Genomic DNA, 21,417 nt, shown 5'->3' on the forward strand with positions numbered 1-21,417 from the left:
AGAATTCAGAAGCTTATCATTTGAAAAGCTGCACACACACCTGTCCACATTCTTCAGCTGCACATTGGGAACAGTGTTGAACTTGTGTTTCTTAAAATACACCTCCTATATCAGAGAGGGTGCGACAAATGAATGTGATTAGGCAAAGACCCCCTGTATAATGATGTTAAAGCAGTGTCTCAGATCTTACGTGGAAGTAGCCGTTCATGTTGAGGCCGATGATGCCAAAGTGGTAGGAGCGGGACACGTCAGGGATGATGCACTCTCTGCCCTTCCTCTGCTCAGGCATTCGCATCCACATGTCCCAGTCCCACAGCTACCAAACAGTGTTTATCCAATGTTATAAAATATTCATGACAATCTCACACACACATTTAAAGAACCATTGAGGCACATTTCCGTGTTTTAGACCCTTAACTACAAATTAGGTGGATACCCGACATACATATATTAACCATTTTCAAAGTGAGTTTTTTTATGCAGCACTTAAAAAAGGAAATTCGAGGAACAGATATATTATCCATCAAAGCTGACATGTGTTCAGTGTTTTACTATCGCTGCCCACAATACACAAACATACTTAAAGCGCCATTAATTATTGAAGCTAAAACAAGACAAATTTGTTTTATTGTTTGTGTCATTTTTGAAGAAATAAGTTGAAACACACTGAATAACAGTCCAGAAAAGTTTATATTTTTTATATCTATCTATCTATATAAATATCTCTTGCACCTTCTCAGGCGTCGGCCATTTTGGCTCCAGCTCATCCTTGTAGAGGCTCTTCTTCAGCACCCAGCCGAGGCCAGGCATACTTTCCACTCTGTAGAGCAGGGCCGGGTCCTCCGCCGTGTGCTCATAGCCCTGAACAACAACGAACACAGAGAAGCAAACGTGACAATCAAATATAGCACTACACTGAATACTGTCCACTTTAAGTTAAATACGTCACTCAGTTATATTTATGTCATACTACTCTCACTGCAGAATTACAATTAAATGCTGCCATGGGACTAGAATCCTGCTAGAGACCATATAGTAACCATTGTAGCATAGCTGATCCTCACCTGGTCATTCCAGGCAGAGATACAATAAAGACTGTCATCCTCGTCCAAGAGGTGGATGGTCTGACTCAGAAAACTGTAAGAAAAACAAGTACAGACGATCACAGTTCAACATCAGTATTAATAAAATATCATTAGAACAACTTCCTTCCTGCAGTGACTGTAAACTCTATAGAGGAATCAGGCAGAACTGTTACAGACTTTAAACTAAATAATTAAGGAATTATCACATTTCAGAACTTAACTCATTCTAAGAAAAAAAAATTAATAAATAAATAAAACAGACAAGAAGATTGGATTGAGGTCTTTGCAGAAACTAACACCCAGAACGAGCCATGTTTACTGCTGTAAAAAAAAAAAATATTTGCCACGAGGAGGCCAAGCTTTGGTTTTCACAGCTCTGCAATAGCCTGAAGCTTGTTTCAGAATCAGAGTGTGATGATGGCTGCGAGCACTTCTGAACTGTTTCAAGTCAATGCTTCAAACAGGTCGGTCGGCCCAAGAGGAGAAGAGGAGCTTTAAAGCAGCAAACACGCAGTTCAAAGAGGAGTCTGTCCAACAAAGGAAGGTTGGAGCTTTGCACAGAGTTTTGAGCAGCTCATCACTGTGGATCTACTGCCACCAAGTGGGGAGACGATGCAGTTATTCTTACTCACTCGTACAGATTCATGTGCAAATCAATTAAAATCATTAGATTTAATTATTTAGATTCTTTCCTTCAAGAGGCGAAAGGTGATCTGAATATTACAATTTGAATATTATAACATTTCTACGTCCTATTATTCTTAATCAAGCAGAGTCATCTGGTTATGTACCAAAAGAATGTTCTCACACACACAGGTAGCCAATTAAGTCATTTGAATTTGCAAAGCTGGACCCGTCAAATGTTTATTAACATTATAATCTGTATTTTGGGTTCACTTTCTACCAATCAAGTAACCGGCACCTGATTGCTTATCTATAGGAGCGGCTGTTCATACATACTGACATACCTGAAGAAGTCAATGGAGATGTCCAGGTCTTCTTCTAGAACAATAGCAAAATTGGCGTCCTGATGAAAATGAGATTTAAAAGATGCTGGGTCAGTGTTGTCAACAGATCCACAGTATATACTGCAGTGCAGCTCAAGATATATATTTATCGTTAGTGAGAAAAGCAAAAAGTCAAACCTACTAAGCCTGAGTGTTGCCTACTGAAAAGTGTTTTCCTGGTCAACATAACATTCCTCAGCTACACTAATGCTGATGATTTATTAGTTTTCTTGCCCTTTCAGCTTATCCCGTGAGTTCAGGCACAGTTCCCCCCCTGTCTGACGCAACTCCCCCCGATTTCTCACGACACTGCACCGCTGGGGATGGGTTGTTGGCGGTTCAGTGTCTTGCCCAGCGACACTTGTGACACGTGGTCGGAAAGAGCGGGGCGCGAACCTCCCACCCTGTGGTCGGTAGGCAGCCACCTACCAACTGAGACACTGCTGCCCCCAGTGCTGTTGATTGTGAAAAATAATGATAAAGACTTACTGGGTGAAGGTTGAAGGTTGCTGTCAGACTCGCCTTGTAGTGCTGCAACACAGAACAGAGACAAGCTCTTGCTTCAATGACTTTAACTTTAGGGGTGTTTTATTGTTTCCATCTCTGATCCACAAATCAGTGTTCACCCTTGAACAAGGAGCTAACTGTTGTTCACCTGGGAAACTCTGGCATTCTTGATGCTGATGGGGGTGTGTTGAACTCCCTTCAGACCAAACAGCTCCACAACATCCATAGGCTCCTGGGTCAAACACACAAAAGCAGTATGTATGAGGAGTAAATGGTGATATGACCTATGATTGTGCATCTTATCTGTGAAATATTTCAGCTCCAATGTAATACATTATGTGATTTACTCAGAAAGCTTTTTATTTATAAGTCTAAGTAATTGTATGAGCCAACCAAGGGTCCACGAGTTTAGTTATTTATTTTATGTAATGTGTGTTTCTGATGTGTCTGTGTACTGGTGATGTCATTAGTGACATCATATGGCTTTGACAGTTTGCCTTTGATGGTTGCCTTGTAGTTTACCTTTAAGCTTGTTGACCAGTGGTCAAGGAAACAATGCAACGCTAAGGGTTTTTATTAAAGAGATGCTGTTCAGCTCAGCTACTGAAGACGTGACAGAGTAACTGTTGCAGAGGAATTGACTACAAGGAGGTGTGGACCGCAACAAAGAAGAAGAAAAAGGTTCTCTGTGTAGCTGTAGAGTCACATGGTTTCTTACAGAGTTCAGTGAGTTCAGACATACTTTGAGAAACTTGTTTGACTCAACTGCTAGTGAGCGTGCTTGTGAGATTACTGTGCCTAAAGTTGTATGTACAATTGATCTGTCGGCTAAGTTGAGGAGTAGTTGATCAGCCAGCGTGGAGAAACAACAGGCAAAGTCAAGTCTCAAGGCCTGGAGAATGCTTTGCAAAATCTGATGGCCAGAAGAAAGATCAAGTTGGAGCAGCTGTTGAGACAAAAGAGCCAAGCTCCGCTGTCTCATGGATGAGGGCTGGAAACCAAGCTGTTCCCAGAGTTCAACCAACTGTTTGGTGAGTTTTGTAGCATAAATACCTCACTTAAAGAAACATTCCATGAGCTTGGGCTCAAACAAGTAATAAAAACAGATCAGAAAGACTGGTGCGAGTCTAAGTTAACTACACTCACAGAACTAAAGTGCACGCTGGTTAACAGACAGGTCAACGTCGTGAGGAAGCACTTAAGGCAAATGAAAGTGTTGCTCCTGAGGACAGTGAGTCTGCAGCGTCTTCAAGGAGATCTAGGAAGTCCAGAACGAGTTCTGTTACATCTGCAGCTTCAAAGGCGTGCCTTGAGGTCGGACTAGAAAGAGCTAATCTATTGGCGAGGGCAGAAGCATTAAGGCAAAGATGCTCTAGAGCAGCGAGAAGCGTCAGCTTATGGCAGAAAGGGAGCAAGAAGTTAAGCTTAGAGTAGAAAGGGAGTAAGAAGTGGCTCAGATTAGAGTATCGAAAGAAGACTTGGAAATGAAAGTCGCTCTTGCACCTGCTAATGCACGAAGCCAGATCTTGAAGAAACATGCGGGGCTCGTTGCTTCATGTGGTCCAAATGTCAGCAATGAATTCAATCTTATTCAGGCACAGACGACATATGCTGGTGAGGAAGTACCCGTTGTCGTTGATGCGGCTGAACAGTGTGTGGAGGCAAGAGATGAAGATGATGGGGGGCGTTTTGGTGCTGAGTACAGTGGGAGTGTAAAGGCTGAGGCTCGCCGCTGTGATCTTCAAGCAAAGGTTGTTAGCCAGCTTTCAGAATCAAAGGGACATGTGTTGTATGAGGATCCTCAGTGTCAAAACGACTTTAGCGAAATTCCGGATAAACATCACAGGTTTTATGCTTAATCTCCTCAAGTGATTCCTACTTTTAGTAGAGACCCTCTAGACTATGGCGTCTTTATCAAAGCATTTGAGCACGCGGTGGAGAATAGAGTGGGGGATGACAGTGATCCACTCTACTTGTTGGAGCGGAACACGATTGGGAAACCCAGGGAGATGGTGAGAAATTGCTTCCATATGGAACCAAGCCAAGAATATCAAAAGGCCAGACAGCTTTTAAAGGAGCCTTTTGGCAATGACTATAAGATACCAGTGGCTTACATGAAAATGGCCTTAAATTGGCAAACAATTAGGGCTGAAGATGGTGAAGCTCTTCATTTGTTCGCTCTTTTCTTAACCAGTTGTGTAAACGCAATGGCAGTTTAGAAAAATATGTAAGAACTTAATACTACAAGCATCATACGGGCGATTGTTTCCAAGCTTCCATATAAGTTGAGACAGTGGTAAAGACTGATCTCCTACGGTGTGTTAAGTGCTGGTAACCTCTGGCACCAGAAGAAAGAGAGAACACCATAGAAGAATAGTCATGATGTTTGTGTGTTATTGTATGATTTGTTTTGTGTTTGTGCAGATTAAGAATGGGATGTCACTAAAGTTCATATGGGTCTAAAGGTCGGTGAGCGAATACTTTTGGCAATATAGTGTAGTTGTCTGTTGGTAACATAGTGACCAAAGCAAACAATCTAAATACTGTATTTGGTCCTTTAGCATCAAGGCAATTGGTACAGAGGTAATGTATGGAGAGAAACAAACACCAAGAAATGTAAGAATGTCCCATGACCCCAATTGTAAATCAAATAAATTCATTCATATTTTCATTAGATTCAATAAGAAAGATTCAATACAACAAAAATGTAGAATATTCCCAAGATTGTTTTTTATTATATTAGTAAAGATTAAAACAGGCTCACAGTGAGTATGAGCACATACTTTTACATTTAAAAAGATTAAAAGTCAAAAGAGGAATTAAAACTGTTACCTCATAATATCCGTCGATGAAGACTGTGATCATCTGTGGGTTGACACCATGAGCGGAAAGAAGTGATCTCAACATCCTGAGAAGAGACAACAGCTGGTTGAAATGTAATTTTCAATGCAACATGGGAATCAGCATTAATTTGTCACTGCACAACTGCGTTATTAATTCCAATTTTTTGTCCCTTCACATTAATGTTTTTTCTGAGGTAGACGCAGCTTTCATTCCTTGTATTGCTCTGACAAGAGCAGCTTATTGCACATTTCTATAAATCAATGTTATTTCCTTTAGAATCAATTTTAAATATGCAGTTGTTTATTGAACATCAGTTTATCTACAAAAGCATCAATATTTTATAGATGTGTAAAACACCAAAGGCATAACGTCCATTTTGCTGACTGTATATTCTGAGACACTGGTTTGCTTCCTTTCATTCAAGAGCTAAAAAAGTTTTTGAATTCCTATGAGCCTCTGTCAACAGTTTTCAGGTCTTACCGGTATAGATAATTGGGCCTGTTCCCTGCGATGACGGCCACAGGGACATTGAAGACATTATTGTTAGGAAGCTGGAAGGAGACAGAAAAAAGTAAAAAAAAAAAAAAAAAAAAAACTATTGAGAGAATGCAGTTATGCAAGAAACATGTACTAAGTTACATGCAGCATGTCAGTAATTAGGTGTCTCCCCTATATCTTACTTAACACTGAAAGCATTAATTGTATATTTTAGGTTTAACGATGTGTTTACTGTCTTACAGGGTCGTGGTTGAATTCGATGGGTGCTGGGTCTTTGCAGCTGCAGATGCTCCCGTATCCTTCCACTTTGCTGCAGAACAGCTTCCTCCTCCTGTTCAGCTCGGTGTCTGCCCAGTGGCACTCTGCCTCTGCAGGATGGAGCATCACATTCAGTTTTAAACCTTAGACATTTTCACCAAGTAGCTTAAAAACATAATGACCAACAGATGGTCATTGTGGTCAGTGCATTTCAAACACTTTTCCAAGTTAGAGGAAACTGTATGTTACCTTCAGAGGCTGTGAGTTGCACTTCAGTCTTCAGAAGAACCGGGTCTCCCCATGTGGACAAAGCTGGGGACTTTGAATGCTTCTCTCCATACACCTGACCTGAAAAACAAAACATACAGCCAGTAAGATTTTTTTTTTGTCCTTTTGGTCTCCAGAGTTTCTAGACAGAAAAGTTGCATTTGAGTTTGAAAATCCTCATTTTAAAACTTGGGGGCAACACACAAACCTACAAAATCCTTTGGTCGCATTCACTATAACGCAGTTGATTCAGATGGAGAAATAAAACCTACCTCCTTTCTTCACCACCAGAGTCCACATGTCCCTCCAGCTCAAGCTGAGGGACAGCTGACTGCCGAGGCTCTTCAGCAGGCTCTTAGCAGCGTCCTTCAGGTGGAATGTCCCCTCATCCTACAGGACAAAAGATCTTTCATTTCGATTTTTCGTTTCATTTGTGTGAATACAGCATTAATAACTTACACCTGACTGACCCCTGACACAGTAACATTAACTGACCTTTACAGTAAAGATGAGGATTCGACCCCGGGTCACCATGTTCAGGAAGAGGATCATAGCTTCATCCTCATGGGGAGAGTAGGTGTCAAATATCCTCTTGGCCATAACATGACCCTGAGACACACACAACAGATGTATCTGACCTTCTTTAAATAAAAAGGGGTAGGGGTTTTCATGTGGGGTGTTCTTTTCTTCATTTATGTCTTTGTGTTTAAATAAAAGACATGTCATTAATTCTGTTTGTTGAATAATACATTACAAACAGGTGTTTAATGAGTCTGGATATGCCGATGAGAAAATGGATTCATAAAACTAAATATTGTTAGCAACTTGGTTATGATCATTGGTCTGTCTTACAGTTGCCTGGTTGAGAACAATCACATGAATGCCTCTGCCCTGCTCACGCATGTCATCCTCCAAAACCTGCAGGAAAGACAAAGAAAGCTACAATAAACAGCTGTGAAACCAAATCCCCTGTCTGACACATTGTCTTCTGTTCTGAAGGCAGATACAAGGGTGGATAATGCTTTTATCTCCTTTATTTGTGCATTAAACCAAATCTGATCAATCTCACAATGAGGGTTATAATCCCTCACTGAGGACCATTAACAAGAAATCACATTAAAATGTGAGCACATAGATTTTCTTTGATGATTTGTACACGACTATAATTTTGCCTTGTTTAGTCTTTTTCCATAGCACAGTTCATTCGTTTAACCTGAACAAATTTCAGACCTTTTATCAAGTGGTCTTTAGATACATGTGACAATGAAAAAGATCTATGCATCAGTCTAATGAACTGTTGCTTTGCTGATTAAAATGAATTAAAAGACATGAAATCATGAAATAAAAATCACCATTTAACAACAAATTTCATGTCCTCCATGACTGAACAATCAACTGAACTCACAGTCGTTCCATCTACAGCCACATAGACCTTGGAGCGGCTGGAGTACACCTCAATGTCAAGGACTTTGCGTCCATTAGCTGGCCTGCGTGGTGTCTCCATGTTTGGTACTGCATCCTCTGAAAAGGAGCATAACACCAAGATTAGCATGGTGAGACTGGATATATCTTTATAGCCATGTCTCAAATACCAATACATACATACCAAATACCAATACTCAAATACACAATACATGTTTTCTGTTTGTGAACAGTTTCACTATAACCAGTTTCTTAATACTTGCCCTAAACAACAGACTTAGAGAACAATATAAGGGAATATAAGGGCCAGTTTGTATTGGCAAGTTCCACCCATAGATGCTTCTTTACTCTCATGTCATTAAATTCTACAAAGTGGACAGCTGGAAAAATACCTAATATTTCCGCAAAGATTTAAGATTTTACAGACCAATGACTTCAATGGTTTCAGTAAGGCTGCTCGATTATGGCAAGAATCATAATCCCAATTATGTTGTTCACTATTGTAATCTCGTGTGTGTGTACTGAGTTTGAACTCAGTACACACGAGACTTGTGAAGAGACTCATTATCGTAGCACTTTGAGATTTGTTAGCAAATGTAAAGTGCTTTATAAATAAAATGAATTATTATTATTATTATTAAATATTAGGGGTTACATCTCTTGAGACAGTCACTCTACTGCTGTATGTGATCTCCTTTTAAATATCTGGCTACTGACATTAATCTGCCGTAAAAGTTGACAGCACAAAGAAAGAAAACTTGGCAAAATATGTGACTACAACGACTAACATTTTCGACTGACACCACAGCAAACAATCGTAGTGCTAGTGTTAAACTAAACATATAACAAACTGAGCCCTGAACACATTTCTCACCATATTCTTGAGCTGCTGCATCTTCACTAGCAACCCTTCTTGTGTCCAAGATGAGTTTAATGTTGACTATGACAGTAATCAGCAGAAACAGCACAGCACCAGCCTGTAAAACAGATAAACTCTTACTTATTTTATTACATTACACACTTAGGGAAGTAGTGTCTGTATGGAGCTCTACATTTAAACACAATATCCGAACAGTATCTCCACAGAATGAGGAGGTATTCACCACTTTACTACATTATCAGTCTTTTCTATTAATTTGTAACCTGCTGTGACAAATTACAAAGAACATGGGGAAAAAGATCGAGTATCCTTCAGGTAACCAGAATAACATGGAACACGCTTTGTGAAAATTCACATGTAAGACAACAAACTGTTGTTTTCCAGGTCGGCCCATAAATATCAAGTGCAGTATCTGACTGAATATTCAACATAGCAAGGAGCTTTAGCACACTCCCAACTAAAGCTGGTCGTATACTGAAGTGGGATCTAACTTCAAACACTGTTTGCATTGTCAAAAAAAAAAAAGGTAGAGTGGTCGTCCACCATTCCCACAGTTGTTGGTTCGATCCCTGGCTTCTCCAGTGTAAGATTGTGAATGTGACTGGGTGAATGCAGTGTAAAGCACTGACTTCCAATAGGTAGAAAAGCGCTGTATAAGTGCAGACCATTTATAGGTATGTTGGCTATGTGTATATGCCCTATACCAAGGGATGATTCATTACATTTAGTTTTACTGTTTAATACTGCAAACGTCCATATACTACAAAATAAAATGCCCCAAAATATTCAGCCATTTATTTGTTCAAAGCTCTTTAACTTTAATCCAAAGCTTTCAGATTTGCATTGCCTAGATTGTTTTTTCTATTCTACTTGGTGTTTGCTATTTTCATTAAGAACAGTGCACACGTCACAGCACAACACCGTCCCAGTCAGACATGAAAACTGTGTTGCAAATAACCGAAAACTAGCTTAACATGTTCTCTAGTCCTTACATTTATTGTCTGCTACTTTTCCAGAGGCAGATCACGCTGGCAGCACACTAAACTAAGAATTCCTGACATCATCATCACTTTTAATAAAGATAACGCTAGCGTCTCTGTTACAATACGCCATGGTCTTTGGTCCTAAACTGTAAGACTAGGAACTAAGCTCCCAAACACGCTAAACTTAATCCCCAGCAGTAGTCACTTTAGTTTTTTTTAAGTTGCTCTTTACAGCATAAGGGACGAGAAAGAGCAGTTTTGTATTTGACATCATAAAAGTCGATATAAAAACCACATTTCCATGGCTAAAGAAGCAGCCTGACTCCAGGTGAAAAGTCTCAGTACGAAAACGAGGGGAGAAGACGGTGGATTTACCAATTTTAATGCCATGATCTACTAGAGACTTGAGGCTAACGTTACTACAACGCCATACATGGGTCAAATGTTTGAAATGTTGTTTTTACTGACCTGGCAGAATCGTCTGACAGTCCTCTTGTTGGTCAGTTTATATTTCCAGGTGAGGTACAAGCTCCTTTGTTGCCGAGGGATAAACGGTTTGGCTCGGGGGTTGGGGGTCCAGGTCTCCATCCCGGACAACAAAAACGGGCTCAGACCCTCCGCCTGCCCTCCTCCACCTCCTGCAGCCGGGACATGCACTGCTCCACAGCACGACCAACACTGGCTGTCACATCGTCACCTGAAAGAAGCAAATAAATCAACAAACTGCTCAGAAATGAAGTCTGTTAATCACCAGGTTGAGCTAACGACAATGTTAGCTAGGTGACTGTTTTTACACAAGCAGAGTAACTAGTGTTTCTAATTTTAGCTCCTCGTCTTAAGGTTAAAGCACTTGCGTTGTCCCTTATTAACATTACTACTCACAGTGTCTCTGTAATCATTGCATTTCTGATTCAATCTCCCGGGGACCAACAAAATCCAGTAAAATAGCTCTATAACTTCTGCTACATGCTACATGCCCGGTTCGTCTGTCGCAGCGCAAATGACGTCATTATTGCCGCTGCCGTCGGTCTTCTTCTTCTTCTTCCGGGGATTTGTGGCTTGCGTTCCATAAGTTTCATTACTGAATATAAGAAATAATAAGAAATGCTGTTTACTACTTCAGCCGTTTTATGGATGGAAAGGTCTGGCTGTCACCTAATGGCTATCTGATATAAACCGAAATTAAATTGTACTTTTAAAATTGTACTTTATAATTACCCATTCACGAAACTATTTTGAAGTCAGCCTTGTGCCTATATTAACACAATAACCGAACAGTATCAACGTAATTTGGTTTTCTTTTGGAAAATATGTACTGTTTGGGTGCTTAGAAACTGCAAACTGCACATCTCATAATTATATGTCTAATTTGCCAAATTTCATATACATGAATGTAAATTGACTGGCAAAAATAACCTGAGTTCTGCATCTTCTTTTAGGAGCTCCAACAGTACATTTAATCAAATTACTATTCAGTAAATTTAAAGGCTATAAGAATTATTACATTTTTTTACTATGTTTGTTACTAAAATGTTTGTTTTAATTATCCCAAACACCCCAGCACTGTTCTGTTGTTGTGTCATTTGAATTTCAACTGTTAATCAGAATGTGTTTTTAAATTTGAATTATAATAAATGTATTCTTAATGCATTATCGCCATCCTCATGATTTCTGTTCTTATTCTGTTGCACATTAAAGTACTTTTCAGGAAATGTACAACCATTTCTCATTGCTTTCCTCCACATTCCAATAAGGTCTTTAAATTTTTTTCCTAATATTCCTTGGTTTCAACATTTGTTGCCTCTCTGCTTTATATCTGTTGCACCTCATTACTTATTTTGGATTCTTGCTATAGGCAAAATACTTTCCCAAACACATCCAAATCTTTTGCTACTGAGCCTCCTATCCATCCAAAACTTGACCTTATTTCTTTACCCACTTACCGAAATGCCTCTGGGACTCTTTTTGTAGGAATAGAAACCTTTATTGTCATCGTTGAGCATATTCATATGTTACAGTTAAATGTAATTATTCCAATACAAGCTATCACTGCCTGACTTTGTAGTTTCGTGATGTAAAAACAAATCAACCAACCAGCCCTAATGACCGCAATGGACTTTGAATTTATTGGACTTTATAAACGACAACGGGGTTTTGACTCACATATGACTCATATCTCACATCTTCACCTGGACTTTAGATTTTTGTCATTTAAGTTAGACGGACTTGTTTCGCTTCCCTAAGTCTCATTTCACTGACAGCAGACATACTTTATACAAATCTGACATCTACTAATGAAGTTGCCCAAGAAAAAGGAAAAGGTGAGTTTGTTAGTGCAGGTTAGAAGACTGCCAACACCTGATATTGGAGATTAGATTAATGTGTTCACAATAAATAAATAAACTGATATCAAAATGCTGTCACATTGTAAATCTATTAAACCAACTGTCCACTTGATTAGCTTTACAAATGGATTCCATTTGGTGAAGGATGTGAATGAAATATTTGCGATTCCAAATATAATGTTTGATTTTCTAATAAGAATCTACAGAGACAAGGTCATTGAGCTTCACTCAGACATACTAAAGTTTCGATTAATAGCAAAAGAAAGTCCAATGAGTCCAAATCCAATGTCAAACATGACATAATTTACAACAGTATATCAGTTGAACATTACTGATTTTATGGTGCCACACCTGAAGCGACCGTATAAAGAGCGGACAGCATAGACTTGGATTCAGAAAACTACTGAGTTTGGGTAAAAGGTGAACGATGAGGTGAGTCTCTGCTTCTTTGTGTCATAACGATGCTCATATTATAATTTTAAAGTAATATTGTCTAATTTTCTGTGCTCTGAAAAAAAGTCTATGCCATTTTTTTTTCTTCCTGCAGTTTCATTTGTTGATTTTCTTTTCTTGAGTTTTCTCTATTAATGTCCCTTTTTCTGCATTGTTTTCTGAACCTTCTTTCATTATCTAATCTTTCCTCTCTTCAATGTTTTATAAGCTAAGATATAAGATGTATTTTATTTGTCCCCATGGGAACAATGTCTTTGGACTTTTCAATGAAGCCCCTCAGGAAAGTAACAACAGAACAACGTGGGCAGCAGGATAGCAAACAGCCAGTAGGGGACAGCAGAGGTAACAACAGCAACAGAATAGGAGACAACAGCAGCCTACATATCACTAAATACGTGTGTGAATTTGTGGGGTCAGACAGCATTTTTTGAAGAAACCTGCTGAAATTTTGCAGCCTTTTGGTACTTCTTCCCCTGTTGACATACGTCCTATTCCCTTGTTTTCTCCTTTACTTCATGTTATATTCCTTTCTCATCTCATATAATCCTTCTGTCTCATCAGCTTACTTAAGCTTCTTCCTTTCCTCCTGTCACTATCTCTAGCCTTCTAGCTCTCCCACAGCCTTTCTCCTGTTCACTTCCACTTTCTGTCAATTAATTGTTGCTTCCTTCCTTGCTCCACATAACGTGGGCAGTGACCATCGCCAGCTAATTTGATTTTATTTCTGTCATTTTTACCCATCAGTGCTGCTCAAGATCAGTTGACACTGGAGGATGTGCAGTGCCACTTCACCTGGGATTTGGATCCCATCAGGCCCACACTCTTTATTCTAAGGGACAAGCTTCAGGACATCGGCCCACAGGAAGGATACAGCTGGCTGGGTCATATTTACAACCTGCAGGGCTACATCCACTACGAGCTGGGGTTTATCAGTGACGCTCGGGGTTCCTTCAGCAGGGCTGCAGAGGCCTTTCGCCAAATGAGAAACAGTGTGACAGATGAGGGACCCTGGTTGATGGTGAACTATGGGAACCAGGCTTGGCTGCACCACCACCTTGGGGAGGAAGCTGAGAGTCAGGCTTACCTGTCAAAGGTGGACGCCCTAATGAGGGAATACCCATCTCCATCCCAGGAGGAGCTGCATCCAGAGATTTACGCTGAAAAAGCCTGGACCCTGATGAAGTTCAACAGAGACAAAAGGTTGCAGGCAGCAAATTTATTCCAGAGAGCCATCAGAATGCAGCCGGACATGGTGGAGTGGCAGACGAGCCACATCATAGCGTTAGTGAATGCCTTCAAATGCTACAGCAAAACAGTGGGGCCTGATGTCTTAGAGAAAATGAAAATTGCCAAGGAACATGATCCGGAGAACTTTTACCTTGCTGCACTGTACCTTGAGGCATGTGCTAAGAATGGGAAAAAAATGGAATATGATGCACGTGAGCTGGCCAGAAAGGTTTTAAGAAAGCCTGTCAGCAGTTACAGTGGAATCAAACCTTTACTGAGGCTGTTCAGAATGTCTGTTTCTATGGATGAAGCAATTGATTTGGCAGAAGAGGCTCTGGAAAGACATCCAGACGAGCGTTATCTGAAGAGATGCGCTGCACTCTGCTACAAAATGAGGATTGTTTTGCAGAGAGACAGTCCCCTGGAGCACAGCGTGGTTGAGAGGGCCATCAGTCTCAACCAGGAAGTGATTTCTCTTTACCCTCAATCTTCACTCAAAAGAAAAATTGGTCTTGCAAACATATACGGACAGACTAACTACAGCCTAGTTAAAGCTGATCAGATATTTGAAGAACTGCTGGAAAGTGATCTGGATCCTGAGGGGACACAGATGCTTTACACCTACTATGCAAAATATTTGCAATTTGTTCGAAAGGAGAGCCAGAAGTCAATAGAATATCACATGAAGGCTGTGGCAATCCATCATCCATCCTTCTACCGTGAGAGCAGCATCAGTACTCTGCAGAAGATTAGAGAAAGAAACAGAAACCAAATGTGTGGAGAAATAGAAGAGTTTTTGGCAAACCTACAGCACTAGAGGAAGAAAAGAGGAAACAGCCAACTGTACTGTCCCCTGTACTAACATCAAATTTAAATCCAAAATAATGTTGGGTTTTATGGCCTTTAGTGTGATTATACATGTCAAGCAAGGTGATGTTACTTTGTTTGGATGTCATGATTCAAACTCTGAACTCAACTTGGATGTGAAATGTGTTGGTATATTATCAGACCAATAACTAAAGCAGAGCAGTTTGTCTGTTAAATAGATTTTTCTCTTAGTAAACTTTGTACTAATTGATCACATGACTGCAGAACACAATAGACCCACATCACTGAACAATTTGTTTCTATTGTAGCTTTGATTTTCACTTCACTAATTTTAAACAAAGTTTCCATTTTAACTTTAGATCAGCCAGTGCTGAGCTGATTCAAGTGGTAATTGTCATTTGATACCTTGTTATAAAAGATTTATTATAGCCACTTTAAAGGTTATGATGTGAAGACAAATGTTAAATTATAAAGCTTTCTGTCTAGATTCTATGTAAATAAGGGTTGAGACAATACACAAAATAAAGTAATGCATCAACATTATGACACCATTAGAAACTGTCAGTTTTACTTCTGTCTACAATTTACAACAGTCATCTGTCATCGGTACATCATCCTGCATATTAAATTAGAGACTGATAAACTGCTGCTACATTTCCATAAGGTTTGGGATTGATGTGGGATACACAGTGGGAGAAAGACCATAGACCAGTTATTGGTGATGACCCCTCCTAAACATTGGAAAGATCATAGTGTTTGCTGCTTAGGTGACCTCTAGTGACCTCAGTAATTAGGTCCTTTGTGACCTAATTACCTGATCCTGTAATGGAGAAGGTCTGGGACAATCTCCTAACTGAGAGGAAGAGGGATGGACAACATAATTATTTTCACACAGGAGACGGCTATTTAATTCCAAAGCAGTGGGCAATGGTGTTTCCTATAGATATCAGGGGGAGGGAGAAATGATCTATAAAAACACTTGAGGGCTGTAATAACATGTTTTGCAAGATGGTCAGTATGATCAATATGCAGCATTAGAGCTTAACAGGTGCATTAATGCAGTTGTTCATTGTATCATAAGAGCTACAGGAGGATGTGTCTTCTTCATCACTATAACAAGATCTTCAGCTGCAAAAGGAAAATAATTTCTTAAATAGAAATTTGAAGTTGACAATATTACAATCATCAGTGTTTAAACAGAGTGTGGACTCTACGCAGTGAGCAGACTAAAGACTGAAGCGGGATCAGCTGCAAAGCAGCAAAGTTGTTACATGATGGCGCTAAAAAACACAGTTTAAAGCTAAATGGTTAGAAATAAATGCAGTTATCACCAGTAAGTGGTGTCTCGTTACATAGAGTAACCTGGTTTCTCCTGCACCACAGACCTTTTGCTCACAGGCTTGTGTAGTGACAGAAAACGCTGCTTTCATAGAGTGAGCTTCAACTTATGTAAAGGACGACGATACTCAGATTCCAGTTAGCATCCCAAGATTTGTATATTCTGTCATTCCTGCATGAACTCAGATTTAAAAGGGAGCAGTTTCCTGCTGGAAATCATCCAGGTGACAGTGAGAAACACAATCAGGTTCATCCAACCTGTCTATTAAAGACATGTCAGTGAAGCCTTTTGATTTATTCATCTTGAAATCATCTTAAAAAGTAGAATCTAAAACAGTTACTGAAATTAGTAGTGTGTGTATGGATCTAAATATTCATAATATCTGTACCATTGTTAGTATTGCTATTGATCCATACTAGTGTAATGAGATTGGTACTTGGAGATGGAGCAGTAAGATGGAAGAGAGGAGGGGAAACGCAGTGTGGCGAGCATCTGATGACAAAAAGAAATGGTATCTGTATTGGTATCGGCTATATTGGCTGTAGCGCAACTGAAATATTACATAATACATAAAATGGAAAGTATTTGATTGGATCTTTGGCATTTAAAAAAACAAGGTGTCATGGCAACAATGACACCAAATGAGTATGAAGTGACTCTGGGTCACTGCAGTGTGGGATGGTCTGCTGTTAGACAATAACTGACCTTGGAGCAGTTCTGCAAACACTTCAAGTAAAAAACATGTAGATGTGACAAAGTTTGAACAACATTTCAAAAGTAAACGAAGTACAAGTTGCCATTTTAATTAGGTAAAATGCTAAGAGTAATATGTAACCATTTAATCATTCTTGGTTTTCCATCACAGAGTTATCTTAACCACACCGCTGCATTTGCAGTGTTTAGAACATTTTTTTATGTTGTAGTTTGAAATTTGAGACAGAACACGATCAGCTGTGAATGCACATTTCCACATGTTTATAAAAGGCTCAAACTATTTGCACCAGCACTGATCAACTTCCTGTACATGTCCCCATAAACACTGTCTCTACCCAAGTCTCTTCTTACATGTACTGTTATATGTCTTGTTTATTTATTATATTTTTATTTTATATGTTTCATATTTTTATTAACACTTTGAATCCTTTCAGCTGCTATATTGAAAAAAGAGTGAAAAGTAAATAGAAATATATTGTAGCCCTGTAACATGTCTTACGGTATAAATATACTGTACAATCTTTCTTTTCTTATTTTATTGACTTGCAATAAGCAAAAAATATACAGAGCAAGACATAGTTCTGGACAAATATCTTAAATTGTTTTTGAACCAGCTAGGTGGACATTTGCTTATTAAAATATTCACTTTGTTTATTACTTTTGTTTATACAGCAGTAACTTCCTCTGAAAACTATTTGGATAATATATTCACACAGGGCGACTGTGGTGCAGGAAGGTAGAGAGGTTGTCCACCAATCTCACAGTTGTTGGTTCAATCCCCGGCTCCTCCGGTCACATGTCAAAGTGTCCTTGAGCAAGACACTGAACCTGAACTTAGCTGTATAGCAGCTGTGTGTGTGTGTGTGTGTGTGAGTGTGTGTGAATGAGTGAATAAGAAGCAGTGTAAAGTGTTTTGAGTGCCAATAGGTAGAAAAGCGCTGTATAAGTGCAGAACATTTACCATTTACTTATTGTGTTTAACACAAAACTTAGCCAAACTTTGCAATGTATATAATAGCATCACTAAAATACTCACTGGGTACCAATTGCAGAAGTGAGGAGGTCATGGAACAAGTGAATTACTGTTTTATGATTGTCAACTCGATGTTTTAAGGTAGAGAAAAACTGGAAAACAATGTCTCCACATAAATATTTAATTTGAATGAAGGTAATGCAGTGTAGTTAAGTTGTATTCGAGTAGTGAGGCATCTTTTTCCACCTGTCATGATAAAGTAAAGTCAAATATTTCGAGTTAAAGTTATAAAGTGAAGTGCGCATCTCAAATGAAGTGAGAAGAACCTTATGAAAAGTTTAGCGTTCTGTATCTTTTGAGTTTTTAGTTGATGGGAGACCTTTGGTTTGTTACTACTGTCCCTAAACACACCATCAGCGCTGCTTAGTGTAAAACAAGCCAAGGAAAGATGTGCACATTTAACGCCTGTTGAACATACCCTACTCTTCTTCTTCATGTGCATGTCCACTTAATTTAAGAGCAGCAAGTTCGTGATGTCTACACACAAGAGTTCAACCTTCTACACTGCTGCCAGGATGAAGTTTGCAGACAGTTACAGTACATTATATGAATGGGTCAATACTGCAGCTGTTTAGGAGGTGAAGTATAAGAAACTCTTCATCGACAAGACAAAGATGAGCACTAATAAGCTTTATTTATCCAGTCACCTAAAACTGAAACACAATCGTTAGCTTCAGGAACACTTAGCGTCAGCTTTCTCGGCCAGTAGTTAAAGTGGTGTTTTTCGGGTCCTGTACCAGAGACCTGCCATCTTGAGGGTGCTGCATAGTATCACAGCTGTTCCTAGTACTGCACTCTTCTGGACAGAAATCTCAGCTGTTGTTCTTGGAATCTGCTGGAGACTTTAAGTCTTGGAATTTCTCAAGTTTCTCGTGTTCCTTCTTACAGGTGTAGCAATCCTGCTGTCACTTTGGATCACTACAGCCTCCTTCTTCTGTTTGTCCGTCACTACTATGTGAGGTTGGTTGGCCATTACCAGTTTTCTTGTCTGTATCTGGAAGTGTTATCTGGAAATATCTGTCATTCTCTGTCATTCTCAACCACCTTTGGAGGTGTGTCCCATGTGGACTTTGGAACTTCCAGTGTGTCAGCACAGATGTTTCTGTACGTTGTCCCAGCCACTTGGATATGGGATTTCATGTAAACCCTCCCCGTGTCCTGGCTGTAGATCCTATTGCTGTGGATCAGTGTCTTGTTCACTCCTGGCTCCTTTCCACAGTCGGTATCCATAACGAATCCTGGTAATGAGCTGGCTGAGGAAGTTCAGTCCTTGATGCTTGATGCTTGATGTCATCTCATTGGTAAATACTGCACTTGATTTTGACTTGTTGGCACAAATTTGGCCTCTAGGTTTGATTTCTTGAGTTCTTGATGAAGACTCACAGAGTCCTATTGATCTCCTATAGCTCCAAGAATTTCCGGAACCATGTGTGAGGCATTCAGTTATAGGTTTTCTTGTAGTCAATCTATCTTTCTATCATCATCTATCTTCTTCTTCTTCTTTTCCTTTCGGCTGCTCCCTTTCAGGGGTCGCCACAGCGAATCATGTGCCTCCATCTAACTCTGTCCTCTGCATCCTCTTCACTCACACCAACTAACTTCATGTCCTCCCTCACTACATCCATAAATCTCCTCTTTGGTCTTCCTCTAGACCTCCTGCCTGGCAGCTCCAACCTCAGCATCCTTCTACCGATATATTCACAGTTTCTCCTCTGAACATGTCCAAACCACCTCAATCTGGACTTTATCTCCAAAACATCTAACATGAGCTGTCCCTCTGATGTACTCATTCCTGATCCTGTCCATCCTCGTCACTCCCAAAGAGAACCTCAACATCTTAAGCTCTGCAACCTCCAGCTCTGCCTCCTGTCTTTTCTTCAGTGCAACAGTCTCTAAGCCGAACAACATTGCTGGTCTCACCACCGTCTTGAACACCTTTCCTTTCATTCTCGCTGATACTCTTTTATCACACAACACACCTGACACTTTTCTCCACCCGTTCCAACCTGCCTGCACTCGCCTCTTCACCTCTTTTCCACACTCACCGTTGCTCTGAACCGTTGACCCTAAATACTTAAAGTCCTGCACCTTCTTCACCTCTGCTCCCTGTAACCTCACCGTTCCACCTGGGTCCCTCTCATTCACACACATGTATTCTGTCTTGCTGCGGCTAAGCTTCATTCCTCTGTTTTCCAGAGCAGACCTCCACTTCTCTAGATTTTCCTCCACCTGCTCCCTGCTCTCACTACAAATAACAATGTCATCTGCAAACATCATAGTCCAGGGAGATTCTTGTCTAACCTAATCTGTCAGTCTGTCCATCACCAGAGCAAACAAGAAGGGGCTCAAAGCCGATCCTTGATGCAGACCCACCTCCACCTTGAACTCCTCTGTCACACCTACAGCACACCTCACCACTGTCTTACAGCTCTCATACATGTCCTGCACCACTCTAACATACTTCTCTGCCACTCCAGACGTCCTCATACAATACCACAGCTCCTCTCTCGGCACCCTGTCATACGCTTTTTCTAAATCTACGAAGACACAATGCAACTCCCTATGACCCTCTCTGTACTTCTCCATCAGCGTCCTCAAAGCAAATACTGCATCTGTTGTACTCTTTCTAGGCATGAAACCATATTGCTGCTCACAAATGTTCACCTCTGCCCTTAGCCGAGCTTCCACTACTCTTTCCCACAACTTCATTGTGTGACTCATCAGCTTTATTCCTCTGTAGTTGCCACAGCTCTGCGCATCTCCCTTGTTCTTAAAAATTGGTACCAGTACACTTTTCCTCCAGTCCTCTGGCATCCTCTCACTCTCCAAGATCTTGTTAAACAAACTAGTCAAAAACTCTACTGCCACCTCTCCTAGACACTTCCATACCTCCACAGGTATGTCATCAGGACCAACTGCCTTTCCACTCTTCATCCTCTTCAATGTCCTCCTCACTTCACTCTTACTAATCTTTGCTACTTCCTGCTTCACAACAGTCACCTCTTCTACTCTTCGTTCCCTTTCATTTTCCTCGTTCATCAACTCTTCAAAGTACTCCTTCCATCTTCCCATCACACTACTGGCACCTGTCAATACATTTCCATCCTTATCTTTAATCACCCTAACCTGCTGCACATCCTTTCCATCTCTATCTCTTTGTCTGGCCAACCTGTACAAATCCACCTCTCCCTCTTTAGTGTCCAACCTAGCATACAAGTCCTCATATGCTCTTTGTTTGGCCTTTGCCACCTCTATCTTCACCTTACGCTGTATCTCCCTGTACTCCTGTCTACTCTCTTCAGTCCTCTCAGTGTCCCACTTCTTCTTAGCTAACCTCTTTCTCTGTATACACTCCTGAACTGCCTCGTTCCACCACCAAGTCTCCTTGTCCGCTTTCCTCTTTCCAGATGACACACCGAGTACCCTCCTACCTGTCTCCCTGATCAAATTAGCTGTAGTGGTCCAGTCATCTGGAAGCACCTCCTGTCCACCCAGAGTCTGTCTCAGTTCCTCCCTGAAAACTAAACGACATTCTTCCTTTTTCAACTTCCACCACTTCGTCCTCTGCTCTGCCTTAGTCCTCCTTATCTTCCTCACCACCAGCATCATTTTGCACACCACCATCCTGTGTTGTCTGGCTACACTCTCCCCTACCAATGCTTTACAGTCACTGATCTCTTTCAGATTACAACGTCTACATAAGATGTAGTCTACCTGAGTGCTTCTC

The 21,417-nt window shown here is 40.3% G+C and overlaps 2 protein-coding genes across 3 annotated transcripts in view; one reads left to right on the forward strand and one right to left on the reverse strand.

Moving 5' to 3' along the window:
- pomgnt1 (protein O-linked mannose N-acetylglucosaminyltransferase 1 (beta 1,2-)) overlaps positions 1–10,776 on the reverse strand; it is a 35,064-nt gene extending 24,288 nt beyond the window's left edge. For both annotated transcript variants that reach the window (XM_067513804.1, XM_067513805.1), the window contains exons 1-18: positions 10,634–10,776; positions 10,220–10,448; positions 8,763–8,865; positions 7,872–7,987; positions 7,319–7,384; positions 6,962–7,075; positions 6,739–6,856; positions 6,449–6,547; positions 6,182–6,309; positions 5,924–5,994; positions 5,432–5,507; positions 2,748–2,831; positions 2,582–2,623; positions 2,054–2,112; positions 1,065–1,137; positions 733–861; positions 191–316; positions 41–105 (exon numbers count right to left, since the gene is read on the reverse strand). In XM_067513804.1, the coding sequence (XP_067369905.1) occupies positions 41–105; positions 191–316; positions 733–861; positions 1,065–1,137; positions 2,054–2,112; positions 2,582–2,623; positions 2,748–2,831; positions 5,432–5,507; positions 5,924–5,994; positions 6,182–6,309; positions 6,449–6,547; positions 6,739–6,856; positions 6,962–7,075; positions 7,319–7,384; positions 7,872–7,987; positions 8,763–8,865; positions 10,220–10,339 (1,589 nt within the window). In that variant the 5' untranslated portion in view covers positions 10,340–10,448; positions 10,634–10,776. The remainder of the gene's footprint in view (positions 1–40; positions 106–190; positions 317–732; positions 862–1,064; positions 1,138–2,053; positions 2,113–2,581; positions 2,624–2,747; positions 2,832–5,431; positions 5,508–5,923; positions 5,995–6,181; positions 6,310–6,448; positions 6,548–6,738; positions 6,857–6,961; positions 7,076–7,318; positions 7,385–7,871; positions 7,988–8,762; positions 8,866–10,219; positions 10,449–10,633) is intronic.
- Positions 10,777–12,304: 1,528 nt separating this feature from the next.
- LOC137132302 (interferon-induced protein with tetratricopeptide repeats 1-like) lies at positions 12,305–15,172 on the forward strand. The gene is made up of 2 exons (XM_067514641.1): positions 12,305–12,528; positions 13,294–15,172. Exons 1-2 carry the CDS (start codon positions 12,524–12,526, stop codon positions 14,591–14,593), a joined length of 1,305 nt encoding a protein of 434 aa, XP_067370742.1. The 5' UTR covers positions 12,305–12,523; the 3' UTR covers positions 14,594–15,172.
- Positions 15,173–21,417: the final 6,245 nt, after the last annotated feature.

Source organism: Channa argus, chromosome 8 (assembly GCF_033026475.1).
Source record: "Channa argus isolate prfri chromosome 8, Channa argus male v1.0, whole genome shotgun sequence".
NCBI lineage: Eukaryota > Metazoa > Chordata > Actinopteri > Anabantiformes > Channidae > Channa > Channa argus.